The sequence below is a fragment of the Patagioenas fasciata genome, chromosome 6 (genome assembly GCF_037038585.1).
Source record: "Patagioenas fasciata isolate bPatFas1 chromosome 6, bPatFas1.hap1, whole genome shotgun sequence".
NCBI classification, from domain to species: domain Eukaryota; kingdom Metazoa; phylum Chordata; class Aves; order Columbiformes; family Columbidae; genus Patagioenas; species Patagioenas fasciata.
Window position 1 is genome coordinate 18799389 of NC_092525.1, and position 27407 is coordinate 18826795.

At 49.6% G+C, this 27407-nt stretch overlaps 1 protein-coding gene and 1 long non-coding RNA gene across 8 annotated transcripts; one reads left to right on the forward strand and one right to left on the reverse strand.

The window, feature by feature from the left end:
- Positions 1–3137, reverse strand: LOC139828272 (uncharacterized). Of its 3 annotated transcripts, none has more exons than XR_011739704.1 (2): positions 3075–3137; positions 1–622 (listed from the first exon to the last, which is right to left on the reverse strand). It is a non-coding gene; the product is annotated as an uncharacterized lncRNA (long non-coding RNA). The 3 variants fall into 3 exon arrangements; XR_011739706.1 differs by lacking the exon at positions 3075–3137 and adding an exon at positions 2834–2937; XR_011739705.1 differs by lacking the exon at positions 3075–3137 and adding an exon at positions 712–1728.
- Positions 3004–26621, forward strand: KANK4 (KN motif and ankyrin repeat domains 4). 5 transcript variants are annotated; one of them, XM_071810099.1, is made up of 11 exons: positions 3019–3110; positions 4047–4292; positions 13988–14336; positions 15431–17380; positions 18204–18315; positions 19696–19920; positions 20464–20551; positions 20927–21146; positions 22328–22470; positions 23404–23604; positions 24947–26621. In XM_071810099.1, exons 3-11 carry the CDS (start codon positions 14321–14323, stop codon positions 25046–25048), a joined length of 3057 nt encoding a protein of 1018 aa, XP_071666200.1. In that variant the 5' UTR covers positions 3019–3110; positions 4047–4292; positions 13988–14320; the 3' UTR covers positions 25049–26621. The 5 variants fall into 5 exon arrangements, with proteins under 5 accessions (XP_071666199.1, XP_071666200.1, XP_071666202.1 ...); XM_071810101.1 differs by lacking the exon at positions 4047–4292 and adding an exon at positions 4534–4655; XM_071810098.1 differs by lacking the exon at positions 4047–4292 and having other exon boundaries at positions 3004–3110.
- Positions 26622–27407: the final 786 nt, after the last annotated feature.

Consider the following 27407-nt stretch of genomic DNA (forward strand, 5'->3'; position numbering starts at 1 on the left):
TTCAGGTAAGGGCTTGTTTTTTTTCCAAACAAAACAAAAACAAACACAAACAAACAAAATAAACACAACCAAACAAATTAAACCAAACTAAACCAAACCAAACCAAACCAAACCAAACCAAACCAAACCAAACCAAACCAAACCAAACCAAACCAAACCAAACCCAACCCAACCAAACAACGATAACAAACACCAAAAAAACTACAAACAGTCATTTCTCCATAGCGGAGCCATTTCAGCCAGGGTTTTAAGGAATGACATCGCATCTTGATCATGCTCGCAAGGACATGGCAATTTCTGTTAGGCACCACAACTGTGGCAAATCGATTTGACAGGCAAGCTCACATGGTTTGATGTGGACATCACAAGACTGATCCATGTGTTGTGAGAAAACGAGGCATTTTCTGTACCTATCTGGGCATCGCTGGGTGTGCACAGTCCGGGGCAGCACCGGGCTGTCGGCTTTTGAAGGAGCACGAGGTTGGTTCCCAGTGGTTTCCTCTTCTTCTTCCAGCTGTGGAGGTCACGTCTACTCTCCACGTTTTTTTCTGCCTGTATCCAGCTGTGTGTAGGGAAGCACAAACAACCGGCATCCACCCTCAGAGGGTGGAAGGTCCAGTCCCTGTATTAAAAGCAAAACAAAACACATTAAAAAAAGCTAAATCAAGGAACAACATTCTTCTTCTTGCTCATTTCCCCTCTTGCATTGACCTTTGAAAATGAGACCACTTTAAACCCAAACTGGTGGCAGCCCCTGGGTGGGACCCGACTTGCAGCGTTTCGGGCAGCAGGACCGACCTCTTGCCATGGAATTTCACCTAGTGATTTCTGCGGCGGAAAGAAATCCTCCCGAGTGGGTTTGCCTGGCTTCAGAAGTAAATTTAAGTGCTTGCGGCTTGACAAATAAACATTCTGAAAGCGCTTAATGACTCACTACCTCGCCTAAGAATAGTTGTACTTTTGCAAAACCAAAATACGCAGCGGAGGATACGGGATCCGACTCTGCCTGAGCGCGGAGCCGAAGGACACGGTGGGAGAAGGGGAAGGAGAGGTTGGATTCCTGCTGTCCCCTCCCGGCTCCTGCCAAGCCGCATTTTGGAGGCTCCTTCAACCATCCTGTGCGTTATCCAGCTCCAAGCTCTCCTCCACAAATCCACCTCACTGGTTTTCAAACAATTTATTGTGTTTCATTTATACACATGGCAAGGTAGTCCCTGCTAATCCCATTTGTTTGAAAGCCCTGTTCTTCTTTTGGATTAAAGAGAGGTCACAGAAGTTTTATGCATATACATCTTACACTTCTGAGCACCTAACCTTTCATACAAGAGAGATTCTTTGTCTACAAGTTGTCAAGTAAAACCTCACTGACTGAAAATGGGAACTTATTTTCATTCTGTTTGCTCAAAGGTGGGGGTTTTTGGCAGCTGTTGCTTGCTTTTCTGGGGCACGCTTGCAGAAGTGTGTGCTGTGAGCTGCCGCCACTTCTTACCCCCCACGCACGCTTTTAGCTCTTTAATCTAACCCCTGGGAAAACAGAATGAAACACAAGTTCAGCTGAATGTCTGTGACCACAAGAGCTTCCTCTAGGTGCCCAAAGTTTCTGTTGCAAAAGCCTTCTCATTGTCATTGAGGCTCAGGAATCATCACAGCTTTGGGGTCACCATCCCTGAAGGTGTTTAAAAGACACATAGATGTTCTCAGGGACATGGTTTAGTGCCAGAGGTAGGTTATGGTTGAACTTCATGATCTTGAGGGTCTCTTCCAACCAAAATGACTCTATGACTCTATGATATGACAAGCCTAAGGGATGGGTCATGGTTTAGCTGCGCTGTCCCAGGAGCAGTGGGAGAGATGCCATGCCTCAATGGCCACAGCTGCACTTCAGAATCGGTTTGTTGTTCGGGAAAGGGAGAAGAGAATAATGTAGGAGTCATCTCCTACCTCCACAAGCCAGTGATGCCTCTTGCAGTCGCTCATAGCCCCCCAAGTTTTTCAGCCTGGAGATGAAAACCCAAAAGGTGCAGTGGGCCCAGGGGAGCCTGAGGACTCTGCTCTGATTTACAGCATTTCCCACACAGGTTTGAAAGGTATTTGGGCTCCTCTGGAAGGAAGGGGGTCACAGCGAGCCTCATCCGTCCCACTGGATGCTGAGTTCACCCCCCGAGGCCACACAGCCGCCCCCAGCACTGCGGAGCGAGCAGAGCAGTAGGAGCAGGGCTGGGGTTTGCCTCTCTATCTCAAGACAAGCAAAATCAAAAGCTTCACCTAAAGCTGAAGTTATTGTTGCAGGTCACTGAACTCTTGATTTCTGCCCATCCCTGGGGCTTAGAAAAGAATTGTCATTACGGCGACTTGCTGGAACAGGGTAGGTGACGAGCATGGAAATCACACAGGATCAGGCACAGGAGAAGGCTCAAAAGTTAAAGCTCAGATTATATTTTCATAGAATCATTTTGGCTGGAAGAGACCCTCAAGACCATCGAGTCCACCCATAACCTTATGCTGTCACTAAACCGTGTCCCTAAGAACCTCATCTCCATATCCAACCCCTGCAGGGATGGTGACTCCCCCACTGCCCTGGGCAGCCTGTTCCAATGCCCGACAGCCCTTTCTGCAGATAAATTTATGTTTTCCATGCGATCCCGTTATGGTACAAGGGACCGATGCGAACCGGACCGAGCTGAAGGGCTGAGCCGGGGGCAGCTGGTGCAAACTGAGCCCAAGTTCTGCAGCCGCAGCCCGTCCCCGCAGATTTCCCCTTCCCACCGCTCTTGATCTGCATCTGCGCAAACAGGATGAGCAAGAAAAGTATAAATAAAGCATGAAACAAGACCTGGCACAAAACCGCGGTCATAAGACAAAAAAGAACACTAAATAAAAAAGTGAATTTCTGGCCTCCCACGGCAGCCGCTCCTTTTGGCTCCCGCTGACCCTCCCGCAGCCCGGCCCGGCTGCCCCGGCCCCCGCCCGGCCCCGCTGCCCGGGGAAGGCTCCGTGCCCGCCCCCGGCCCGCCCCGGCCCGGCCCGCCCCGGCCCCGGGCACCGCCCGCAGGAGCCAGCGGGGCCGCCGGTACCGTCGCGCTGTCCCCGCCGCGCTCCGCCGCTCCCAGGTACGGCCGCGCCGGGCGGGGGAGCCGGGGCTGGGCGGGGGGAGCCCGGGCAGGGGCCGGCCCGCGGATCGCAGCAGCTGGGGGGCCGGGGACCGCCGCACCTCCCGCACCGGGGGCTGCTCCGGAGGGGAGGTCCGGGGAAGTGCTCGGGGGGAGCTCCGGAGGTACTTGGGGCAATACTCGGGAGTGCACCAGGGGATGCTTCGGGGTGCTTCGGAAGTGCTTCGGGGTGTTCCAGGGGTGCACTGGAGGATGCTCTGGCGGTGCCTCAAAGGGTGCTGCGGGGTTGTGCTGGAGGATGCTCAGGGGGAGGCTTTGAAAGTGCTCAGGGGTGCTCCAGAGTGTGGTTCGGTGGTGCTTAGGGGAATCCTGGCAGTGCTTTGAAGGGTGTTTGGGGGGTGCTCAGGTTGTCTGGACCCTCGAGTGCCTGCCTGGGGGCAGCAACAGCCCCAAGTCACCCAGGACAAGAGCATTTCCAGCGCACCCCTGGGTGCGGGACAGAGGCTCAGAGTGTGGTTTGGCAGCAGGGAGGGGGCAGGAAGGCTCCGTGCCCTGCTGGGACCCCCGGATATCAGCCGGTGAGGGCTGGGAAGGGCCCCCAGGCCCCTGGCAATGCAGCGGAAGTCATCAGAATCCCAGAGTTGCATTTAGCCCAACCATAAAACCCGCCCCAGCCGTGAAAATCTGGTTCAGAGAAGCCCCAGCCCAGCCTCCATGGCCAAGCACAGTCTCCAGCGCCTGCATCAGCCTCTCCCCGTCTCCTTGCCGGCTTTCCAGCCATCCAGACACAGAAACTCTTGGCGCCGTAACTCATTTCTGTCTCTAGTGAGGTTCGTGCTCTGTTTCCCTGAGCTGCGCGTCCCTCTGGGGTCAGCCGCAGGTCTGGTCCGGCTGCAGAGCGGGGCCGGGCTGAGCTCCAGATTTCTGCATCCTCAGAGGCCGAGAGAGGGGCTGCTCCAGCCGCACATTTTTGGCAGCGAGCGGAGGGCCGGGCAGTGCCTCCCCAACATCGCCTTTCCTCGACGGCGACCGCTGCCAGGGCTTTTCTGAGCCGCCCAGCTCCGCCGGGACCAGGCGTGCCCCATGGAAGCACTTTCGTCAGCTCCCAGCGTTCAGCTTGTGATTTCTCACATCTAAAGCAAAGATGTGCCGGGCTCTGACTCAGCTCCAGGAGAAATCAGAGTGAGTGTGAACAGGGAGCTGCCACACCAGGGTGGGACATCACCTCAGATCTGTGTAGAAGAGGCTGGGTGGTCCATGAGAAGGTTGGTTATGGCAGAAAATGGGTTGAATAATCTCAAATGCAAGTCGAAGTAAGTTCAGGATGGAGGAAATCGTGGTCTGGGTGCTCTGGATATGATGTTTACCTGCCAGAGCTGGAAGCAGGGCTATGCTATACAGGGTTATCTCATTTTCCTCACAGGTACGGGATGTGACACCCCGGGAGAGGGTTTCCTTTGTCCAGAGGATAAACTAGAAATTAAATATTTTAGCTGCATGGCCCAAACAAAGGCAGTGAGCACTCAAAAATATGGCATTTGCAAGGTAAGGCTAGCGACCACAGCAATGGGCAGAGAGAAGGGCAGCACTGTAAAATACATCAGCATTTATCTTCATACTCACTTTGTAGTCTTCCCGGTGTTTTGTGTTTTATTTGGAATGAACTAAATGGAAAAATATGATTCTGAAAAAAGTAAATGAGAGGAGGGAGTCCATAATCCTAGGTTTATGACTGATTATTTATCACTTCAACTGTAGTATTTAAAAAATAAATACATCTGCCAAAATGACAGGCAGCATGATGAACAGCGACCTGGCCCAGGAATCTGTGGTTGAGGAGGGATCAGTTGATGGGTTCCTTAAAATAATCCTGAAACTGGAAGATGGAGGGGAGCCTGTTGCTGGTGTGGGCACTGTCAGTCTCCAGGTGCAGTTTCCAAACCACTTCAGAAATAGGAAAACCACAGCCATGTTCGGCTCCTTTCTGGAAAGTTCAGTTATGGAGAAGGTTTTGTCTCCCAGGGGCACAAATTATCCCCATTGTGCAGTGCTGGGGCTGTCCCATTTCCACAGGAGCCATCAAATTTGGTGTCACAGAATCTCCCTTCAATCTCCCTTCATCCTCAGCTAACTGAAATAACACCCCCCATATGTATTTGCCGCCGGGCAGGGCTGTGAGGCTGCTTCCCATCAAACAGCTTCTGCGTCCCTCAGCATGGGCACATCCCGGAGGTTTGGTCTCAAAACATCCTTTGCACCAAGAGCAGTTCTGAGATTCCGAAATGACGGGTGTTGGAGGAATACAAGCTCATTCACAAGCTCGTTGCCGATTCAGGTCCCTCCCATTGCGGTTTTACAGCCACCAAATATTCTGAAAGACTTGTTTTTATCACTGAGTGTTATGCATCAAGTCTCTGGTCTTTTTAAGGAAGCTTTGGGAGCAGCACAAGGGATGAAAGTGGCCCCACTTGTTAGAGAAAAAAATAAATATGGTTAATATGCATTTTCCATTTGGTGCCCCCGTATGACAGGGGTTATGTGACTCTGCTTTGCTCAAGAGCAGCGAGATGCAGATTTTGGTCCATAAAGCCCTGACCCCAGTTCGAGGGCACGAAGGAGCCAGGGGCTCAGGGCAGAAATCCCCAACCGTGCACGTTCGCACGCTGCCGGTGCCCGGGGAGAGCGGTGGGAGGTACCGGCTGCAGAGAGCTCCTTCTTCAGCCCTGTTTATTTTAGACCTCGGTGGAATTCATGTTTCCGGTGCCGGGCCTCGGGAAGCCTCTAGTCCTGCACATCCCAGGGTTCGAGCGGCACATAAAAAAGCAGTTATTGTCATTATTATGATAATATACTGCCCCAACGGACAATTTGTTGGAGTCAGAAACAGGAAAAACCCACCCACACGCAGTGGTGTCTGTCTTCCAAATGTGACCGTCTTAAATGCATCATTGCAGCCAGTTCCTCTGTCCATCAGAGTTGAACATGAGTTTTGGCACAAGCAAGAAAGCTGAAAATACACCAGTGGCCTGAGCTTGGTAAAAACTGGAGGAAAACCCCCATTTCCTAAAGCTTCCCCATAACCTGGGTGAACAGGTGGGAAACACGGCTGCAGGGCTCCCAGCATCCACGCAGAAATCACCGTCAGAGGAGGAAGGCGGCACGTCCATTTCCTCTGTGGTCCCGATCAGCATGGAGAGTGGTTCAGGTGGCCTGGAAAAGAAATATTCCTGTTAGAGGAGTTTTTTAAAGTATGTTGTGAGTGTGATCAATCGGAGTCTTGTTGGCTCAGGCCAGAAGTCGGTATAGAATCATAGAACCATTTCAGTTAGAAGAACCCTCAAGATCATGAAGTCATAACCTAACTCTAGCACTAAACCATGTCCCTGAGAACCTCATCTACATGTCTTTTAAACCCCTCCAGGGATGGTGACTCCACCACTGTCCTGGGCTGCCCGTTCCACTGGTTGACAACTCTTTCCATGAAGAAATTTTTCCTAATATCCAATTGAAACCTCCCCTGATGCCTCATATTTCTGTGGGGGACTGCTCAGGGCAGAGGAGAAAAACAGACATGTAGCGAATAGGGCTTTTCTAAAAACACCTGAAAGTCCCACTTTCAACAGGAGGGGACCTGTGTGATGACAGGACCTTTACCGGGGTCAGACAGGAGAGACCCCGAATCACCAGTCAGCTTTCACAACCATAAATTCACTTTTTGGACACGTCTATGGCTGGTGGGTTTAGGGAGCCCGGTTTGTGTGTCCAGGTGTGTTTTTCCAGTTCCACAAACTCCGGTGCCTCATCTCTCTGTCAGCACCAAGGTGGTGAGACATGGCACAGGACCCTTCCTTCCCATCTCACGTCTCACCAAGCAGCCGAGCAAAAGCAGGGTGGAAGAACCTTTCCTAGCAAGCAGGAGCACCTTGGTCTGATGAATCACCTCCACACCCAGCTTCCAAAAACACACAAAGGATCGCGATTTTCCTTAGGAAACTGAAACATTTCCAGCCCAGTTTAGGCCAAAGCACTGGCTCTTGAGTGGGATGAGCGCTGGAGCTCCAAGGATGCACCAAGCCCTGGCCAAGCCAAGGGCAATCCTGTTGTCCTGAAGTTGCTACCAGCTTCTTTGACCACATGGAAGTCATTCAGCATCATGGTAGCAAAGCTTGACCAGTCCAAGGTCAAGGAGATGGAAAACAGCAGCTTGGATGAGACCAGAAACCAAAGGAGGGCTTCATTGGTTTCCCCCCCCAACTTGTGGGATTGAGGCAAAAAGAGTAAACGTTAGAAATTGAGTGCTTCAGATTTTTGTCTGCCTTCTGGCTTTCGATTCATGGTTTCAAGTGGTTTTGCTTGCTCGTCTGGCTCTGGGAAAGGAGACTTTAGGGAAAACACCACAGTTTTCAAGGCTTGGGATAAAATAATGAAAATTGACCAAAGCTTTTAAAAGACCGCGGTTGGAATGAGCTGAAGGTCAGTTGAAAAAGTGGTTATCAGGGGAGGGGATGGATGTGATTGTTTTCCCCTCCCAGTGAGCCATAAAAGAAGGAGAGAGTTTGGATATCTGATACCTCCAGGTCCGTCTCTAATGGAAATGCTGGCAGGAAGCTCACAGCATTTATTAAACAGCAATAAGCAGCTTTAATAAAATCAGTAGCTGCACAACTTTATTACTGCTGTTTAAAAAGATGCCTGAAATGGCTGCTTAAGTACTGCTGTAAGGGTTGCAAACTTACGCTGAAAGTGATTGTCTTCTTTATTAAGTGGTATTGGGTTAATTGTTCAGATTTCTCGCGAGCCCGCCGCTCTCTCCGCCAGCCATGTGGCTCCCCACGCCTCTGGGATGTTTTCCATGCGAGCAGCCCCCGTCTCCAGCCCCCTCTGCCGCTTCATGTAAATAACTTTGCAGAAAGGGCGACGGCAGAGGGCTGAGCATGGCGGCAGGAGGCCAGCCCGAATCTCCGTCAGCGCAACCACGAGCTGATGGGCTTCAGGGGGAGTTGGTCCCTCTCGAACACACACAAACCACTTCCAGATCCCAGCTCTCTGCTCAAGGAGCCTCAGGCAGGCAGCAAACATGGGAGATTCAGCCTGGGGCGCAATAAAATGCTGGTGCCGTAGGCTCTCCATCATTGTAAGCCACGTGGTGAAGCGCTGGGATGGAGGGTGAATTTTAAACAGGCATCTGGACTACGTAGCATTTCGCTTTCAGAGGTGTGCAAAGATTTACCTCCCTTTTCTCATCATACCTTTTTACCTGCTGCCTCCACCACCTCCGCTCTTCCCACACGACAACATGTTTTGCATCCCCAAGTCTATTCCCGCTCCACTTTGGCACGTGCTGTTGAGTACCAGAGGTGCAGAGGGCAGCCTGCCGAGGGGATGGATCCAGCTCACCTTTCTGAGTGCTGATGGGCGATGGCAGTGGGGTTCCTGTGGCTCATCTGGTCTCCGCATTTTAATTTTGGATCTGCTCAGCTGTTCTGCCTCTTGGACCAGCCCAACATGTGTCCACACCGGCTTGGGTCCCAGCTATTTCCAAGGGGTGCCATGGGGCGCTGGGCCATGGTGGCTGCGCGATGCCAGATGCACCCAGGAAAGCAACTGGTGGGCTCCCGGGGTGCAGATCATAGAATCGTAAAATCATAGAATAGTTTGGGTTGGAAAGGACCTTCAAAGGTCATCAAGTCCAACCCCCCTGCCATGAGCAGATCTCTGCAGAAACCCTGTTTGCTCTCACTCTGGAAAAAAAAAACTCATGACAACTTCTTGCAATGCCAACTGGGACTTTAAACTGCTTTTATTTAGTTATCTATTTACTCCCACAAAGTTTTCAAGCTTCTTTTCTCCTCCTGGAGGGAAACTCCTTCCCATGCCTGTGCCAGCCGATCGCAGCCCACTGCCGCACAAGGGAGATCCCACCCATGTGGATGTCCCCAGTAGACTGGAAACGGCTTATTTTTCTTCCTTTGCAGTGAAAACAGAATTGAGAAATCAGTATAACAAATATTCCCCGAGAGGCTATATTTATTCCTGGTATGTCCACTTGCAATAATAGCTGGGCTGGGTGTTGTGCAATCCAGCAGATTGCCTGGACAGAACAGGTTTGGGTGTAACCCTTTGGGTACCAAGGGTGAGCTTCATCCTTGAGGCTGTGCAGGTCCATAGGGCAAAATCCCCCCCAACAACAGCAGCAATTTAAGGCCATGACCTTGTGCGAGGATCTTGGGCCATGCCCAGGTGAAACCCAGCCTCATTTTCCCCATTTCCTACCTTGTGTCCCCCCATTGGGCGAAGCAATCAGAAGCCACTCATAGCTCCATCAAGCACCAACCCATAATTAATCAATTTGCTTGTTTAGACTCCATCCATAGTTCCTGATTAAAAGCTTATTTAGGGCAACTCAGCCTTGAAGACCTTCTTCAGCTCCGTGGGGATTACACCCAGGAACAACTGTAGGTCTTATGTGTATAACTGCAATAAGGAAATGCTACAAATAAAACCTTCCTGCTGCATCTTTCCAGTGGGTAAATTAAACAATTCTTTTAGGCTTACTTTAAAATCAGTGCCATATAGAAATATTTATATTTTTCCATTGTGCTGCTTTGTCTAGAGAACACAAACCACAGAATACGCTCAGAAAAGATGCACAAGGGTGACTAAACCAGAAGAATTTGACAGAAAATAAGCCAACGTGCTGTTAAGTTTGTTTTCAACCCCAAGCACAGTAATTGCCTGTGAAAGCAGAAAGCTGTCGACATGGAGTCAGGGCCCTGTGTGGTGTGGGACGCTGGAGCCGTGTGGGAAAGGCGGAATTTGATGGGAAAGGCGGCGTTTAACCAGCTGCTGAAATGGGGGGGTTATTTTTCATTCCTCGGGTGAGAAGTTAACCGTTCCGTGCCTTGGCGAGCACTCTGCAAGGACAAACCGCTGCTGTTTCTCTACACGTCCAGGCTGTTTTGCTTCCTGCAAAGGCAAAACTTTTCTGCTTTTCTTCAAACTTAATCTGTTAAAATTACACTTGGGAGCTGCAGGAGCGCAGTGAGCCTGCGGGAGCACCAGCAGCTCTGTTCTGCAGACAGTCATGAAATGTGATTTTTTCCTGCAAACATGAACGTTTTGGTTGCATTGCATGTGAAGTGATGGGAAAGGTGCTGGTGCCGCTCTGTGATGTGAGTCCCTGGTGAAAACCCCCATCAGAGCCCTGTCCTGATGGGATGCCGCTGTTTTTCAGGATTTTCTTTCCCAGCACTGCGAGAGGTTCACAGCCTGGCTGTGGGGTGTCGAGCGGTGTCTGAACCCCTCTGCCTTTGCAAGCACCAAGTTATTGCAAATTCAGTGCAGAGGCTGAGGGGTTTTTCCCCTCCCTGCTGCCAGCCTGGGGGTGCAGCAATCCAGGATGCTCGACAAGAACCCCAGCACAGGGATGGGCTCTCTGCAAGTGTGCATGGATAACCTTGCTGCAAAAGGTGGGTCAGGCATCCTCCACCCATGCCGCGCCAACCACCTTCCCGCTGCCACCTCAGTCCATTCGGCATCTCCCAGGGACACAGCGGGTGGGTGGGAGCAACATGAGCTGTGGGAGAAGGAGAAAGGGCCAAGGGGCTGTTTGTGCTCCACGCGTGGGAACAGGGCTTCGGCAGGGTTAATTACAGACATTGAGACCTTCTGCGGCGTCTACTAAAGATGCTGCTCGAGTGGCAGCAGCTGCCGGCGTTTCCGCGGGAGAGGCGCTCAGCAGCATCACTAATGCGTTCGGCTGGGGAGGCGCAGCATGCGGAGGGCGAGCGCCGGCTGCAGCCTGCAGCACCAGGTACTATAAGAACCATATCGCTGATAATTGACTGTCTTTTCAATATTTTTTCCTGATAAAGGAGGCAGCCTCATGGTAGCCCAAGCGGCACTTGGTGCTTTGTGTTTGATGGAAAAGTTATCTACGCTGCGGGAAGTAACTTGTTTTTATGCAGCGGGCTTCGGCTGTCCTCAGAAAGGTCGTATGAGATCGATGGGCTGCTTTATTAGAAAATTAACTCCTCTTTTGTGTGGCTTCTTTTAAACTTGTATTTGCTTTCCAAGCAAGGTCACTGCTCAGCTGAGCGACTTTTACAGCTGGAAAAGGTACGTTCACTGCTCCGAACCCTTTGCTGCCTCAGAAAAGATGCCTTGGAGGGAGGCAAGTTGCGTTTGTAGGTGGGAGCATGAGACGGTAACACGACAAGATGCTTTTCTAACAATAGTTTTTCCTTTCGCCACGAAGTACTAAAGTCATTGCTGCAGTGCAGGAGAACATGACGGGCAGAGCTCAAAAAAAATGTTGTATTATAGCTAATGAGACTGTGCTAACGTGCTGCTCAGCAGGAGTGAATTATCTTCTTATTTATAGGCACTGAGTTAACTGTTGCAATTTAAAATTACTAGCAAGATGCTCTCAGAGAATGAAATTCATCTGTATTAGTCTTTGCGGTTAAGTTAATTTGTTCTTTAAATCTTGTGGGGTGTAATGCAGGCTGGGCTGGATGGGGTAGGGGGCGAGCGCTGACATTTCCCAGCAAGTGGGACAGAGTAAAAGAAGAGGTTAAATTTGACTGTAAAGAGCCAGCGTTTGAGACAGGGCTAGTTAAAAAGACGGCACATTGTCCTTGCAAATGAGCTGCCCCAGGGAATAAAATGACTTTGTGCTGTTGCTTTCTCATACATTTGCCTTCTTGATTTCCATTTCTGTACGTATTTATTCCTGCCTTGAGAAAAGCACTGTGATTTCAGTCAAGGTAAAAATCAGCAATGCTGTGCATGTGGCGATGTCACCTGCCTGCAGAGGAAAATAAGTAATCTTCAGTTTTATGCAATAGGGGAAAACTCAACCAATACAAAAGCTGAGAGAGGGTCAGCATAACAGGTATCAGCAGGATGGAGACCCACCCAAAAGCACTGCCCTGCCCCAAAAAGTGGGCTGGCCCCTCTGCTAATAGGTACGCTTCTTACCAGAAGATTACTTAATATTTTTTAATCTAATTTTTGTCAGAGACAGGCATCAGAGAGCACCTGTGGGGCCCAAGGAGCCCCAGTTTTGGCTCAAAGCCATCAGCCCCGTGCCTGAGGTACCCCAGGGGGGATGGGAGAACATCAGCAAGCTGGTAGGATACGTTCAGCATCCTTTTATGAGGCAATTTTGAAGTAGATTGGTCAAAAGAGAAAAGTCATAGTATCAATTTGGGCTGCAGAGTTGCAACCCAGCCAGCTTATAAATGAACCAATCAGATGTAATTACCTAGATTTTAAAAAGCATCCTATTTACTGGCTGCCCCTCCCACCCCTCTAAGTAACCTAGAAGAGTGAAGCGTAGCTGGTCAAACCGTACCTGAGATCCATAAGTGCTCCATAATCAACTGTAATTGGAAAAATAAAAACCAAACCGAAACAAAAACCAAAAAAGAACCCCAACAAACAACATATGAGAAAGAGGTTTGACACGTGGTGTTCATTGGCAGGAGGAGACAGAAGAAATTGCCCTTTATCAAAGAAGTGCAGTTAACTGGAGATCACACCGGGGACACTGGCTGAGGTGTTTCAGAAGCTGTGTTTTTTGAGTGGCAATGGCTCTGGGCTGGGCAGGTGTCGGTGTGTTCGTCCAGCTGCACAAGCATTGAGAAGGTACCAACCTTGGAGATGCTTTTGAGAGTTTTGATGTTCTTCTTGGGGTTGGGACCCTCCCAACTTTCCATCAGGGCTATACATGAACCATAAACTTGTCTAACTGAATAACAAAATGAATAGCTTATTTGAAAGGTTTTGATCTTTCAAAGTGTCTGTCTTATGGTAACAATACAGCAGGATTTGAATTCATTTTCCTGTTGGTCTTTGTTGTACTTAAACTATGTCATGTCAGTGGTTCTAGAGGAGAATGAGAGCAGCACCTCTCTGTATCCTAACCTGTATGGCATATCCAGTTATCTTGCCAGATAAGCTGCTGCGGGACCATCTCTGGCCAGGAACCAAATTAAATACTTGAAGGAAAATTGTAAACAAGCAACCTGCCTTCCAAGAAACCCCCACGTTTTCTCTCGTAGCAGGAATTAGAAAACAAACCTTCTCACTCTGAGCAATGTGGCTCCTCTGATGCTGCTCAGGAAGCCTCTCCCGGTGATTTCCAGCTGCCTCAACCTCCTTCTCCCTTGCCTACCTCCTCCCCATGGCTGTCCAAAGAGCACCGAGGAGAGAAGCTTCACCCAGGACTTTTCTTGGTTGTTCCCAGCCTTAATCTCCTCTCATGCTCCAGGAAGGTCTCTCCCATGTCCACATAGAATCACAGAATCATTTCAGTTGGAAGAGACCCTCAAGATCACTGAGTCAAACCATAACGTAACCTAACTCTAGCACTAACCCATGTCTCTCAGAACCTCATCTAAATGCCTTTTAAACCCCTCCAGAGATGGTGACTCCACATGATGGGAAAGAGCTGGAAGGCAATACAGACTGGGCTGGATGTGAAGTTCACGATGTAGGTTGTGGTAGATCTCCCCCTGAAGATCTTCCCTGATATGAAAGCAATTTGTCTGTATTTCAGTGCAATTTGGTGAAGGTTCTTCATAACAGTATGGACATGCTCTGAAATAATGAGCTTAATTTGATGAAGATTTAACATAAATTTTGAATCTTTAGTTGTTACAGTTGGTTTTGTTTGTTTGTTTGTTGGGTTTGTTTGTTTGTTTTAAATGACAAGGCAGCCATTTCTGCATGTAGCTTAAGCCCCTTGCTGTTTTCAGAGATGATATAATGTTTGATATATCCAACTTACAGGAGTCAATGAAGAGTCCCTGTGCCATCCATCTCAAGCCAAACAGAAATTATCCTAAACACCTCTCCTTTCTCTTTTGCAGTCAAAGCCATCTGTAATGCAGGGGATGTTTTATAAGCACCAGCTACCTGGGATGTGTCTGCGAAGCACAAGTTATTGCCACTGGAAAAGGAGCTATTGATTTAAGCAGCTTGAAAGTGCTTAGCAGACGTGGTCACGCTGCAGAATATAAGAAAGAAAAGGTGGGGGTGGCCTGTGAAGAGGTGTAAGGCTTTAAGGAGAGATTAAGTTCAGATTATTGAGCTTTTTTTTTTTTTAATTTAAAGTATCTGTTTCTTTTTTTTTTCAAGGGTGAAACGACTTGTCTGTCCTTGCTTGTCAGAGGATGTTTAACTGACAGTGAATAGAGCACACGATGGAGAAGGCAGATGGTATGGAGGCTTTGGGATATTTGTTTGCTCATTTGTTTCTTGAAAAAAACCTCAGCCAAGCCCTGAAGTAATTTCCTTAGCAGAAATACTGTAAATAGCCTGCTTTCTATAGATTGGCATTAAGGCCGGGAGATACAAAATGCATCATTCATGTATTATGCAGAGTTCCTAAACAGCAGCAAAACCATGGTCACGGCTCTCAGTTCAGCACATATTTGTTCTCCGTCCTTTGCAGACAGGACAGATCTCCTCTGCTCCCACTGGCCAGGCTTGGCTTTTGTGCTGTATTACCTGAAATTTGGAATTTTGGGGCTGTGAATTTTTGCAGTCTGGGTCTGACCGTATTAAATTGTATTAAACCGAAACCTCGGCTGCACTGCTGGAGCTGTGCCATTTACCTGTGACGGCTGGGTGGGCAAACACTGCCATGCCTTTTTTTGCAGCGATTTTCCTCAGTTAAAAGCCATGCTCGGTGCCGTGCTCGGTCACCTTGGGAGGCAGGTGCTTCACATGGATGCAGCTGTGTAAAGCATCCCTGGCTGATGCTGTCTGGGTCCAGACTCTGCCGGGTGCTGGGTTCGTCATTTTCAAGGCATCATTTGTGACCTGGTGTTTGCAGATGAAACGATGCAATGATTTTCCTGTTTGGCACTATGTACTGCACTGAAAAGTTAAAACCAAACAAAAAACCTTGAAAAAATGTAATTGTCACAGATCAGTTCCACCTTCTGGTTTTGAGCTGGATATATTGTATGTCAGGCAGCTTTTTATACTTACACAAACATGTAGCTCTGTCTGCAAAACCTGCTGTTTGCTTAATTGCCAATTAGAGTAATGATTTCAGCAAATTTTTGGCTTCCTCTGTGCCACAATTACCTGATTTACCTCCGGAAAACTGGATCAGACCTTTGCATGTGTTGCTGTATCTCTGCATAGCTTCACCATGATGCTCCGCAATGACGGACTGTAGCCCCCCAAGATGTAAAAAAAGCAGTAACATTTTTCCCCTGCTCTAAACATACTTTTTGTTAATTTTTTTTGTTGTCTTCAAAATTCAATCCATCTCTTGGGTGGTTTTTTTTGGGTTATTTCAGCAAACGGCCAGCCACCCAAACCTGATGGGGAGAGGGAGCAGCCCCGCAGCCTCCCCTACTCCGTGGAGACACCATACGGCTTCCACTTGGACCTGGACTTCCTGAAGTACGTGGACGACATCGAGAAAGGGAACACCATCAGGAGGATCCACATCCACCGGAAAGCCAAGCAGCCCAAATTCAGCACCCTGCCCCGAAACTTCAGCCTGCCTGAGAATGGCTCCCGCGGATGCACATCTGCTCCCAGCAAAAGCTGGACCTCGACCTGTTCCTTCCCCCAGCGAAAGGCATCCCTGGGGGCAGACGAAACACCCCGGCCCCTCTTGCCCAGCGAGCTGACCCTTCCACTGCACGATGAACTGAGTTACCGGAGAAAAGCCCTTTTGGCTGAGACACGGCGGCAAGCGGAGCTGGGGGATGAGCTCCGGGGGCGGCCGCAGCTCCTGCGAGCCTCCAGCCTGCCAGCTGCCCTGCCACCCCCGCCAGGGGACCCACCCGTCCCCTCGCCCCTCCAGCCACCTCCCCAGCACTGCCACCAGCAGAGCGGCTCCGAAAGCACATTTCACCCCACGCCGCATTCGCCCAGCTCCAATGGCATTGTGTTGAACCTCCCGCGGGAGGCGAGCATGGAGGAAGGTGTCTCCTCAGGGCAGAAGGAGCATCGGGGTGGGGGCAGCCCAGGGCTGGGGCAGATGCAGCCCCTGCGGCAGAGCCAGCATCCTGCGGCGCTGCAGGTGGTGATGGAGAGCGGAGGTGAGGAGGGCGGAGGTGAGGAGGGCGATGCCACCGATGCTGGCAGTCGCTCCGCCTTGGCTGGGGATGAACCAACCTCACCAGCTGCCCTCCAGCTCGCAGAGGAGAACACAGACTCTGGGGAAAGGGAGTTAAGTGTAAACAAAATTGCTCCAAATGTGCTGAAGAATGCAGAGGAAGGGAGTGTCCAGGCTGGGCAGAATGAGGAGAGCTGTGGTCCTCAGCCTAGCAATGCAGGAGAGCCTGGCAGGGTTGCAGCGCTGAAGCAGCAGGTTGCTGCTCTGGAGGAGCAGCTGAGCAAGAAGAAGGAAGAGCTTGAGCAGATCAGGGCAGTGCTGGAGCAGCAGGATCGGGAGATTAAGGAAAAGGAGAAAAGCATTAAGCTTCTGGCCAGCTCTAAAGCTCAGCTGGAAGAGAAGCTGTGCCGAGAAAACACCAAAGAGGCCAAGCCACCGTCCAGGCAGAGCAGCGGGGCTTTGCAGTGCCACGATGCTGCGGTCAACACCGACCTCTCACAGGTCACTGGGGCCAAGCAAGCCCATGATAAAGGCATCAACGTCAATATCCCACTCTCCACCAAATCCATAGGATGCAGTGTCCACAGAGCAGACAACATGAACACGCTGGCGATGGAGGTGGGTGCTCAGAGAGATCAGGGACTGGCAGATGCTTGTTCTGGTGTCACTGGAGAGGGACCCAGACATTTTGGTGAAGCTGACATTGAGGCGGGCCTTCATGCACCGTGCTTCACCCAGCTGAAGATCGATAAGCACCTCAGCGATGACAATCAAAATCACAGGAATAACTACAATACCCAGAGTCTCACTGCTCACGTGGTGACTGCAGAAAGCTGTCGGGGAACAAGAGTGGGCTCAAACATGGGAGAAAACAAGGCAGGCTTTGGTGAAGATAAACCTCGAGATGGGCTGGAAGAGGAAAGTCCCCATGACCATGAGGATGTCCCTGCTGTTGACCCCATCAGCCAATATGTAAAAAAAATCCAGGAGCTTTTGCAGGAGCAGTGGCTGTGTTTGGAGCACGGCTACCCCGAGCTGGCCAGCGCTATCAAACAGCCGGCCTCCAAGCTCAGCTCCATTCAGAACCAATTAGTTAATTCCTTAAACTCATTGCTGTCTGCCTACTCTACGCAAGGGCCCACGGATAAGGAGAACTCGAACGCACACTATCAACAGTTGGGTAAATAATCTTGGCAGAGGTTTCAGTGTACCCGGGCCAGATCTCTTCTGTATTCAGGCATTGAGCAGGGGTGATGCAGTGGAGTTTGGTGATATAATTAGCATCAGTTAGATCAGAAATAGCCCCTCCTAAATATGTATGAGAAAGGGAAACCTCTTCACATCATAAGCTACATGATCTTAAATTAAAAACAACAACAACAAGCAAAACAATGTAGGAGCTGATAAAGTTGTGGTTCAGTTGTATGCAGGATGAGCTTCCAAAAATGTCCATACTTGTGGCTATTCCATCAACCAACCATTTTTCTTAATTGGATTGGACATTTCAATTTGTAAGGAAATGGGACTCGTGCCCATCTGGAGTAAATCAGCATGGAGTTCACCAGAACCAAAACCAATTCAAGCTGAGCAACTAGGCTGGGAAAAGACCTGTCCCTATCCACAGCCATTCATCTAAAATAATTTTAGCTTATATGAAGATAAAAATCCCAGACTGAAGGCTGCCTGTTCACTGTTGTAGGGGGAGAAGGGAGGGGACACTATTCAAAGTCCAATGGAAAGACTCACCTGTGTAGTATTATATACATTTTTCAATACATCAGTATTGAAAAACTCACTTGGAGATGTTTGAGACACGTATCTTAAAGGCGGCAGGGCAGGTTCAGATTGTGGCCAGGTGCATCAGCAGTTTTACAAGATATAAACAGCATCTCCTAAGGTGAACTAAGATGCTTAGAGTTATGATTTGTTGCTAGAGGCTGGGAATAATCATGGATAATTATGGGACACCTGCTTAATTAACCTATTATTTTGTATTTTGCTAGAAATGTCTCCAACCACAAGTCTTAAATCTATCATGAAAAAGAAAGGTTATGGTTTCCATGCAGGAGGCAATGGGACCAAAAAGAATCTTCAGTTTGTTGGGGTAAATGGTGGGTAAGCATCTGTTCAGAAGATAAAACTGCCTTTTCACACGTGATGTCCTCTGTATCGCTGAAGAAGTCATTCTCTTTTTTCCCTCTTCTCCCCTCCAAACCTCTTGATTAAAAGGGCATTTGAACTGGAGCCTCTTTTCTCCCTTCTTTAATCCAACACTGATAACCTGTAAGGAACCCTGTAGAAAAGCCACTAGTGTTTTCAGCACAGCAAGGGACACCCTAGGGACTGACACCCTCTGCACACCCATCTTTTAGGGCTTCATCCAAAATCCAGTTGGGTCCATGGGAAGATTCCCACTACCTTTGGTGGATTTTGGAGGAGATCAGCCTTACTTGGATGGGCACACTGCCGCTAACCTGCCTCCATGCTCCAGTGACAGCCAACAGAAGTTGGTTCAGGGATTGAGAAAGGACCTTGTGGTGAAGGAGATCCCTATTTCAGGTTGTGCTCCAACACCCAGTTCCCTCTGCATCCAATATCTGATGCTCTTTGGCCTCTGAGCTAACTAGACACAATGACATGTGCTATCGATGCATGTCTAAGAGCAGCACTGTCACATCTTCTACCAAGGAGCACATGTGCTGGCATGAAGAGGACAGGACACATTTCATGTCCTTTTGTTGTGCAAACAACTACCTGTGTGCAAGTTTGGATGCTGGTTTCTGCTAACGTATGCTTCTTTGATGTCCCAGCTCAATGGCTACTGCTGTTGGGTTCATCAGATGTTAATCGTTGTATAGAGCTTCTACCAACAGACACTGAAAAGTGTACAACTTGTAGCGAGGAGATCAATCTCGACTAGTTTGAGAAAAGTTTTGGGGTCCCTCAGAGTGAAATATTCTGTTTCATGGTAGATGTTATTGTTATTGATACTTTTGGACACGGAAGAGAGGTCTATCTAGCAGAGGTGCTCAAATGGTGGACTCAGGTCCATGCTGAAGCTTCAAATACAGTTTCTGCCTAGTGGTCCTCAAGGTTGCCAATGTGCCAACTGTCCCACCTTGCCACAGGGTCTATGTTTCTCACAGCTCCTCGTCAGTGTGCTGGCAGGGAGGTGGCACACAGCCCTTCCCCCTTCCTTGGCCTTGCTGGGGCTTGGGTGATGGACACACCTCCGAACCAACTGGGTAGTCCCTGAAGTAAGCTTGCCTGCTGCTAATTAACTGCTTCTATCACGCTCCTGTTGGCTTAAGAAGCCAAAAGAAAAAGGAGAGAGACTAACCCCAAATCTGGCTGTAGCTCTAAACTTTTAACTTGCATATCGCTCTGGGCTTCATCCAAGGCCTGTTGGAATCAGTGGGTTTCTTCATGGGTCTTGATCAGACCCCGTGGTTGTGGATGGGAAAGGAGTGAATAACGTGTGGTGTCCTCAAATAGCTACGAAACAACTTCAAGTGAAGACACAAGTTGTGAAGACAGCCCATCGGACGCAGAGAGCGAGACGGAGAGAAGAGACGATGGTTTGGAGCCCACGCAGATGAAAGCTGGAGGTGAGAGCGAGGCGACTTCATCCGGGACCTCCTTGCTGGAGAGATGTGAAGATGCCGGCCCGCAGGAGCCATCGGCAGAAGCAGCACCTTGTGCTGAGCACGAGGGTGACAGGTACCAGCAAACCAGACAGTGATGTGCTGTCCATCACGTTTCTGCAGCCATGGGACACATGATGCTGCGTTCGGTCACTCCCGTGGGGCTGGGATCGATGCTCTGGCTGCACGGTGGAAAGGCAGCTGCCAATCTATGCAGCCATGGGAAAAGGCTTTAAAGATATAAATATTTTCTGAGAATTTAATGGGGATTGATTCAGGCCCTACACTTGACTGTGGAAAAGACAGAGTGAGTCACATTTGGTGAGAATTAGCTCAGTTCTCCTTTCTTGTTTAAAATTTCTCAGTAAAGTTCTTTGCAGATTCAGGATTTTTTTCCACTTTAAGGATTCTTTTAGCAGATGAAGTGACCATACAGTTCTGGGACTCTGCACTTAAACACTTATCTAAGTGCTTAACTTCGCACCTAAAATCAGGTCAATAGGACAACTTGTATCTGTAAAGTTAAACACTTGAATAAGTGTTGAATGTATTCTGACCTAAGCTGCATGTTCTCCTTCCTCCTTCTCATGATAGATTTACAAAAGTATTTTCCCTTTAGATGCCAACCCTCTGAAGATTTCCTTGCTGACTGCCAGCTACTCAGCGAGCACCTCTCAGAAATCAGGACCACAAGCGACAAACATCTGGTACAGATAATTTTCAATCCCATTTCAGATGCAGTTCTTACCCGCTGATATGTTTCACGGATAAGATAATCCTGATGGTGCATTGCAGGCTGTGCCCTACCATGCCATGGACAGCTTGTGAGGAGAGGGGGACAAAACGACCTCTGGGGCAGTTTTAGAACAGCTGAAAAGGAAAAAAAAAAAAAAGGCTTTCTCTGCTTACTCATTCGAGTTACCACAGGAAATTCCTTTCCCCCTTAAGTTATAGCAGTAATCCCGAAACCACAAGCTAAATACTGTCTGAGTGATGCCAGAGCTCAGCACAAAGTGGTGCGGGGCGAGAAGCCGGGCAGGACAACTACCCCAGGGGTAATGGTGAGATCTTGGTGTTCGCAGCGGCACATCCTGGGCACCATCTGCCAGGAGTGGTTCCAGGTGTCCAGCCGCAAGACTTCCAGCCCGGAGGTGGTGGCAGCATACCTGAAGGCACTGGGGACCATCCAGCCCCAGCTCCTGGCGATGGTGGTGAACCTGGCTGACAGGAACGGCAACACGGCTCTTCACTACAGCGTCTCCCACTCCAACTTCCAGATCGCAAAGCTCCTGCTAGACACTGGTAGGAACAGCCATGGCTTTTGTTGGGAATGGGTGTGGAAGTTTATGTCACTCTTGGTCCATCCAAGATACAAGCATGGGGCCAAGGTCCACTCAGGAGATATGGCTGAAGAACAGCATCTTCCCCTATAGCTTGGCCTTGGCCCCATGGGTGTACACAGGGATCCCAGCTGATGGTCCTCAGGGCCATTAAGGCTCGTTAGTGCCCTCAAAGCCCTGACACATTTTGAGGGCTTTGCACTCTGATTTTGGAGAGGGATCGGGGTCCCTGTGGCTAAGGGGTGTCTCTCTGGACCCCAGTCCATGTGCAGTGGGGTGGCTCCCTCAGCTTCTTGTAGCAGCAAATACCACATCATGGCTTGGACCTGGAGGATCAGGCCCCTGCGAGTGTAACGAACCCCTCAGCACCGCAGAAAAACTCCATTTTTAAACTGTTGAGCTTGTAGCTCCTGTTGGAAAGAACAAAAAATCTCAGCTGAGCTTGTATGGGGAAAAAATGCATGCAAGCACAGCAAGAATAAAGGCACTTTGGCCTTTTTTCCTGGGCTAGACAATCTGGTAAATGTGAGAGAAATGGCAGATTATCATACACATCTATAGCCCCATTGTTGCTGCGGTGGTTTGTCCCCTCCTGCCCCCAAGTGCCCGAGTAACCGAGGTGGCCGGGTTCCCAGGGCAAGTCTGGACCCGAGCCCCAACCCATCAGACGTGGCTCATTCCTCCTGGTGGGGTTGGAAATAGGCTCTTTGAGGTGAAAAGTGAGTGAAACGGGGCCAGGATGGATTTATGCTAGTTGGGTGACAGTCATCTTTCTGCTGCTCCCTTGCCGCAGGAGTTGATGCAAAACAAGCCACAGCTCCACAACCAGCATGTGCCTAAGGCATTAATTATCCCCTGCCTTTTTTTTTGGTTGTGGTCTACGAAGTTAATTGAGTTGACCTCAGCAATTGTAATTAACTGTAGCGATGAGTAGCACCAAGTATCCTTTAATGCTGTGCTCACAAGACTTGATACTTAACACCCATAATTCTTAACCCTGTGTAATTACCGCCAACTCCTGTTTCTGGGATCATAAGATGCTGAGTGTTTTATAATTGCCTCTTTGCTTCCTGTTTGCTCATCTCTCCCTGTCGGGTTCATGGTGGGGCTGAATCCTCCCACTGCCCGGTGCGTCCCCACCAGGTGTCTGCAGCCTGGACCTGCAGAACCGCGCTGGCTACACTGCGGTGATGCTCACCCCGCTGGCGGCCGCTGAGACAGCTGAGGACATGGAGGTGGTGATGAAGCTGCTGAAGGAGGGGGACGTCAACCTGCGAGCTGCCCAGGTGAGTCCCCATGGTTCTGCTGTTCCTTTGAAAACCCAGCGTGGCCACACGTGGGATCGTGCCATGGGCAAAGGCACCTGCAAAGCGACTCCTGCCAAGCTCATGGCCTCCTGTTTGTTGCTGTGGCTGTTGTCAGGCTGTGGCTGGGCAAAATGGAATAAGCTCCCTCGGCATCATATCCCCACAGGGGTCTTGGGTTGCAGATATAATTTGATTTCCTTATGCTGCATGTGTAGCACCAGGGTGAGCCTTGGTAGCAGATGCTGGGTTGGAGTTGCTGTTTCCCAAAAGTTACAAAAGCAACCTTGGATAAATCGCAGTGTGGCTACCCACCAGCTCCCTGTGAAGGGACGTGAGAGGTGGATAACTGAAGGGGCTAAAGAAAGGCTGAAAATTTTGCAAAACAATTTTTCTGAACTAAAAAATCAGAAGTGATGCCAGGGAGGAGCTGTGTGGGGTGGACCCCAGGGTATGGGATCCCCAGGTTTGCTGGTGAGCAGTTGTCTCATCAGTCATACATTTCAGTCTCAGAGATGGCAGTGCCCTTATCCAGCTCTGCTTCCAAAAAGCTGGAAAAATTAGTCTAGACCTAAGTTAAACTGCCCAGAAGGGTTAAGGGGACCCACCTCCAGGGACAGCTGGGAGCTAGGCAGTTTGGCTGTGCTGCTGCAAAGAACCTCCACGTGGCCATGGTGCAAGGGAGCAGAGGTCTCCTGCAATACCTGCCGAAGAGCTCAAGTGTTATTTAATAATAATACACAGTACTATGAAATAATAAACAATAATAATATGAATTATTATATGTACTATGCAATAATAATAAGCAGTTTTATGATATATCTGCATTATTATTATTATTAAACAGTCTGAATGAGCAGGGCTATAGGAGGTCGGTGGGTATGGGGCATTCAGCCTTTCTGTGTGTCGTTGCAGGGGGGCCAGACCGCCCTGATGCTGGGGGTCAGCCATGAGCGGGACGACATGGTGCGAGCCCTCCTCTCCTGCCAGGCTGATGTCAACCTGCAGGACGAGGAGGGGACGACGGCCCTGATGGTGGCTTGTCGACAGGGCAATGCTGACATCGTCCGGCTCCTCTTGGCCCAGCCTGGCTGCCAGGTCGCGCTGACAGACAAGGTAAGATTCCAGCACCGCACTCGGCCCCATACACAACATCATGTCTACCAGGCAGGGAAAGGTCATGCAGGGACATGCTTTATAGGCTGCAAGCCCTGAGTGGTGATTTTGAAGTGAAGAAGTACAATTTTGGACCGCTTTTAGGAGAGTACCTCTGGTTTTGGTGCATGTTGGATGGGGTGGCCATGGCAGCATCCTGCATCCCAGCCGTAGCCCAGGCAGGAGCATTGGGAGGAAGAGCCCAACCTGGTGTAAACCTAAAAAAGAAAAAAGATGAAAGCCTGGACATGTGGAATCAGCAGAGCTTTGGCTCCAAGAAATTAGCAGCAATTAGCTCTCCTCTGAGAACAGACACCTCTCCAAGGGGATGCATGGGACCAGGCTGGGAGCAGGGGAAATCTCACCCTGCACAGCCTCATGATGATGGGCCATGTGGCTGCATTTATAGTTATGCAACTATTTCTAATTAAACTACAGTTTTGTCTAATATGTCTGTTATGGCACTGGGAAGAAGGAAAGGCTTGGCCAAGATGTGTTTTGTGCCCCGAAACACCATGGGGAGGTTTGCAGGACAGTGGCTCATTTTAAATGAGGGATGAACTGCAGGGAAGGAGGATTTGGGGGTAAATAGGTGGGTGCAAAGCTGGAGTGAGGAGGAAAACTCCTCACCAGCGAGCGGGATGCAAACAGCCTCCCTCATTGATGGTGGAGCTGAGACTGGAGGTGGTTGTGGATGGAGCTGGGGTCTGAGACCCCACCTAGAGTCCTGTGTCCAGCTCTGGAGCACTCAGCACAGGACAGATGTGGACCTGTTGGAGAGGGGCCAGAGGAGCCCCAGAAATGATCAGGGGCTGGAACAGCTCTGCTGGGAGGACAGGCTGAGTGAGACAGCTGGGGTTGTTCCACCTGGAGATGAGAAGGCTCTGGGAGACCTTGTTGTTGCCTTTATGTACCTAAAAGAGGCTGATAAGAAAGATGGGAACAGGTTTTTTAGCAGGGCCTGTTGCAACAGGGCAAAGGCTGATGGTTTTAAGCTAAGGGAGGGAGATTCAGGCCAAACATGAGGAAGAAATTGTTGCCTCTGAGGGTGGTAAGAGCCTGGCCCAGGCTGCCCAGAGAGGTGGTGGATGCCCCATCCATGGAGACATCCCAGGCCAGGCTGGACGGGGCTCTGAGCAACCTGAGCTGGTGAAGATGTCCCTGCTCATGGCAGGGGTGGCACTGGAGGAGCTGGGAAGGTCCCTCCAACCCAAACTGTTCTCTGATTCTGTGATTCATTACAGAGGTGGCTGGGGGTGCAGGGTTTCGGGTGGTAATGTCTTTGCCTCCTCTCTCCCCGCAGGAGGGTAACTCGGCCCTGTCGCTGGCCCAGCGCGGGGCCCACGGGGACATTGCAGTGCTCCTGCGGGCCCATGCTGAGCAGAGCCCGTCCGTCTCAGTGTGACCGGGCCAGGAGAAGATATTGGGATGGTGAATGGGGAACAAACAGCTCCTGCTTGTAAACAGCACTGCTCCCAGGGCCAGCATTGTGGGTTTCCTTATGTATGGGGTGATGAACCCTGCCAATTATCTGCATACATTCCCCATGTCTAATTCTCCTTGTTAAGCCTGCTTAACGCCCCTAATCCGTGCACATTGCCACAGGTGACACCAAGCTCTCCTATACGCTCTTCCTGTATATATTTGGCAGGTGAGCAACCAAAACAAAGGAGAAAAGCACATTAGCAGAACAATACTTAATCTTTTGTAACCTTAGATTATGGTTGTCCTTTTAATTGACTACTTAACTGTATCTCATTTAACTTGTAAGTTTGTGTCCTAATATTTATTATTAGCTCTCCTGTACGTAGTGGCAGGCAGTGATTATTCAGTATATGTAACAACAAACACAAGCTGAATGGATTATGTAAAGTGTAAAATCCTATTTATGTTTGCTTATGTGGGTTTGGTGCAAGAATTAATGCTCTAGGAAAATGAGTATACCAGACCCAAACACACAGACATTGTTTTGCCTCTATTTAGAATTACCATATGGCTCCTATTTTCCCTAATTAAGTTAGAACTAGCGAGGAAGTGCAGCCCGTTGACATGCACCGTGCATCCGCACACGTGGTGCTTGGGCACAGCGGGTCAGGTTATCTGAGCACGGCACGAAGAGATCACAACAGCTTCCCATCCCTGGGTGTGTTAGCGTTATCCCAGGGGTTCAGGAGTGACTCTGCTGGCAGACGCCTTTTGTGCAAACCGCTGCTCTGCGTTTTTCCCTCATGCTCAACTTTCATTTGCCCAAAATACGCCCGTGTAAATCCAGATTCAGTTGCTGGAGTTGGCCAGTGCCAGGGCCTCCCCTGCCATGCGGCACCCATAGGGTCTGTCCAGCATCATCTCAAATCATGCATGGTGCAGGTTTTTTTTCTTAAACCCACTGGTAAAGAGGGAGGGAGGGCAAAAGCCTTACTTTTCCAAATGTGTTTACACTGTTATTAAGTCACTATGTACTTAGAAATGCCATTTCATGAGGTGGTGCTGCATCAGGACCCAGTGGATGCTCTCCGCAGGCTTTGGTGGACCTGGATGCTGTCAGCAGTTGAGCTGGTGGCATAAAAACAGTTCTACTTCCCACCACTAAAAGCGAATCTCCCTAGTTAGCTAATTACTTTCTGTGTTAGTAAGCAGAAGTTAATCCTGGACTACATTGGCTGCTTCTAAGTCAATTCACATGGTGATGAAGGCTCTCCTGACCTGTCTTCTCGGCTTCCCTCGTGTTTGCAATACGTGGCAAAACCATTGCTGAGTCCCTGTCCTCACGCTGGTGACACTTACTGCCTTGCAGGAGGGAAGGACCCCCCTGCCCTCTGTTTTCCACCGAAATCTGCTGTCTGATCCCTTTTCTTTGTTTTCCTTATGTTTTTATTTGGAAGAACTCATCATCTCGCATGTCTCACTGCCTTTTTTTAACTCTGTCCCAAGGTACAGTTACCTACTTTATGTATAAATAAACGCGAGTTAAACCTTTACCTGTGTTTGCTCCCATCCTGTCCCCATTGCCATGGTGCTCTGCTGGCGCAAGGCAGCGGGGATGCTCTGAGAGACGGACAGACAGACCCCTAAAAGCAACAGGGCAGGGAAGGACAGCCCCCAGTGACTGCACATACAGGCACGTCATTAAATCAGTCATTTCTGAGGTGTTTCTTCAGATCGCTGATCCCCCCCAGGAGGTCCCAGGGACTGCACAGACATGATGGGGTGGGGTTTTTTTTTTTCAGGAACAGCCCCAATTTACATTCCTGGGTGCTGAGCACCTAATGCCAGTGTGAGCACCCATTGCATCTCAAACCGTCTCCTCCTACAGACTCCGAGGGACCATGGATGGTTCGACGCTGCCCTTAGCATCTCCCAGTGCCCACCATCACTGGATGCCACAAAACCAATTAAAAAGATCATCTGTAGGATCTCAGTGCCACAAAGAGCCCAAGAGCCATTCTTAATTTATATATTTCAATATCATGGTAGAGATCAAACTAAATATAGCAAGCAAAACTACATCCCCAGTGAGAGCACTGTACAATACAAATGGAGACAATTAAGTCACAGCAAGGAAAGAAATTAATCTAATGATCTTTACAGGCTCACCATCGAGGAGCTGATTAGCTGTGAAGGGAAAGGATGACAAGAAATTCAGCTGAACACGATTTTTCCACTCTCCTTATGGCCATTTCTAGTGTGTCCCTTTCTTTTGCTGCAAGGAGGGAGTGGGGACTCTGATGATCTCATCCAAAGCACCTCTATGGTCATGGGGGACC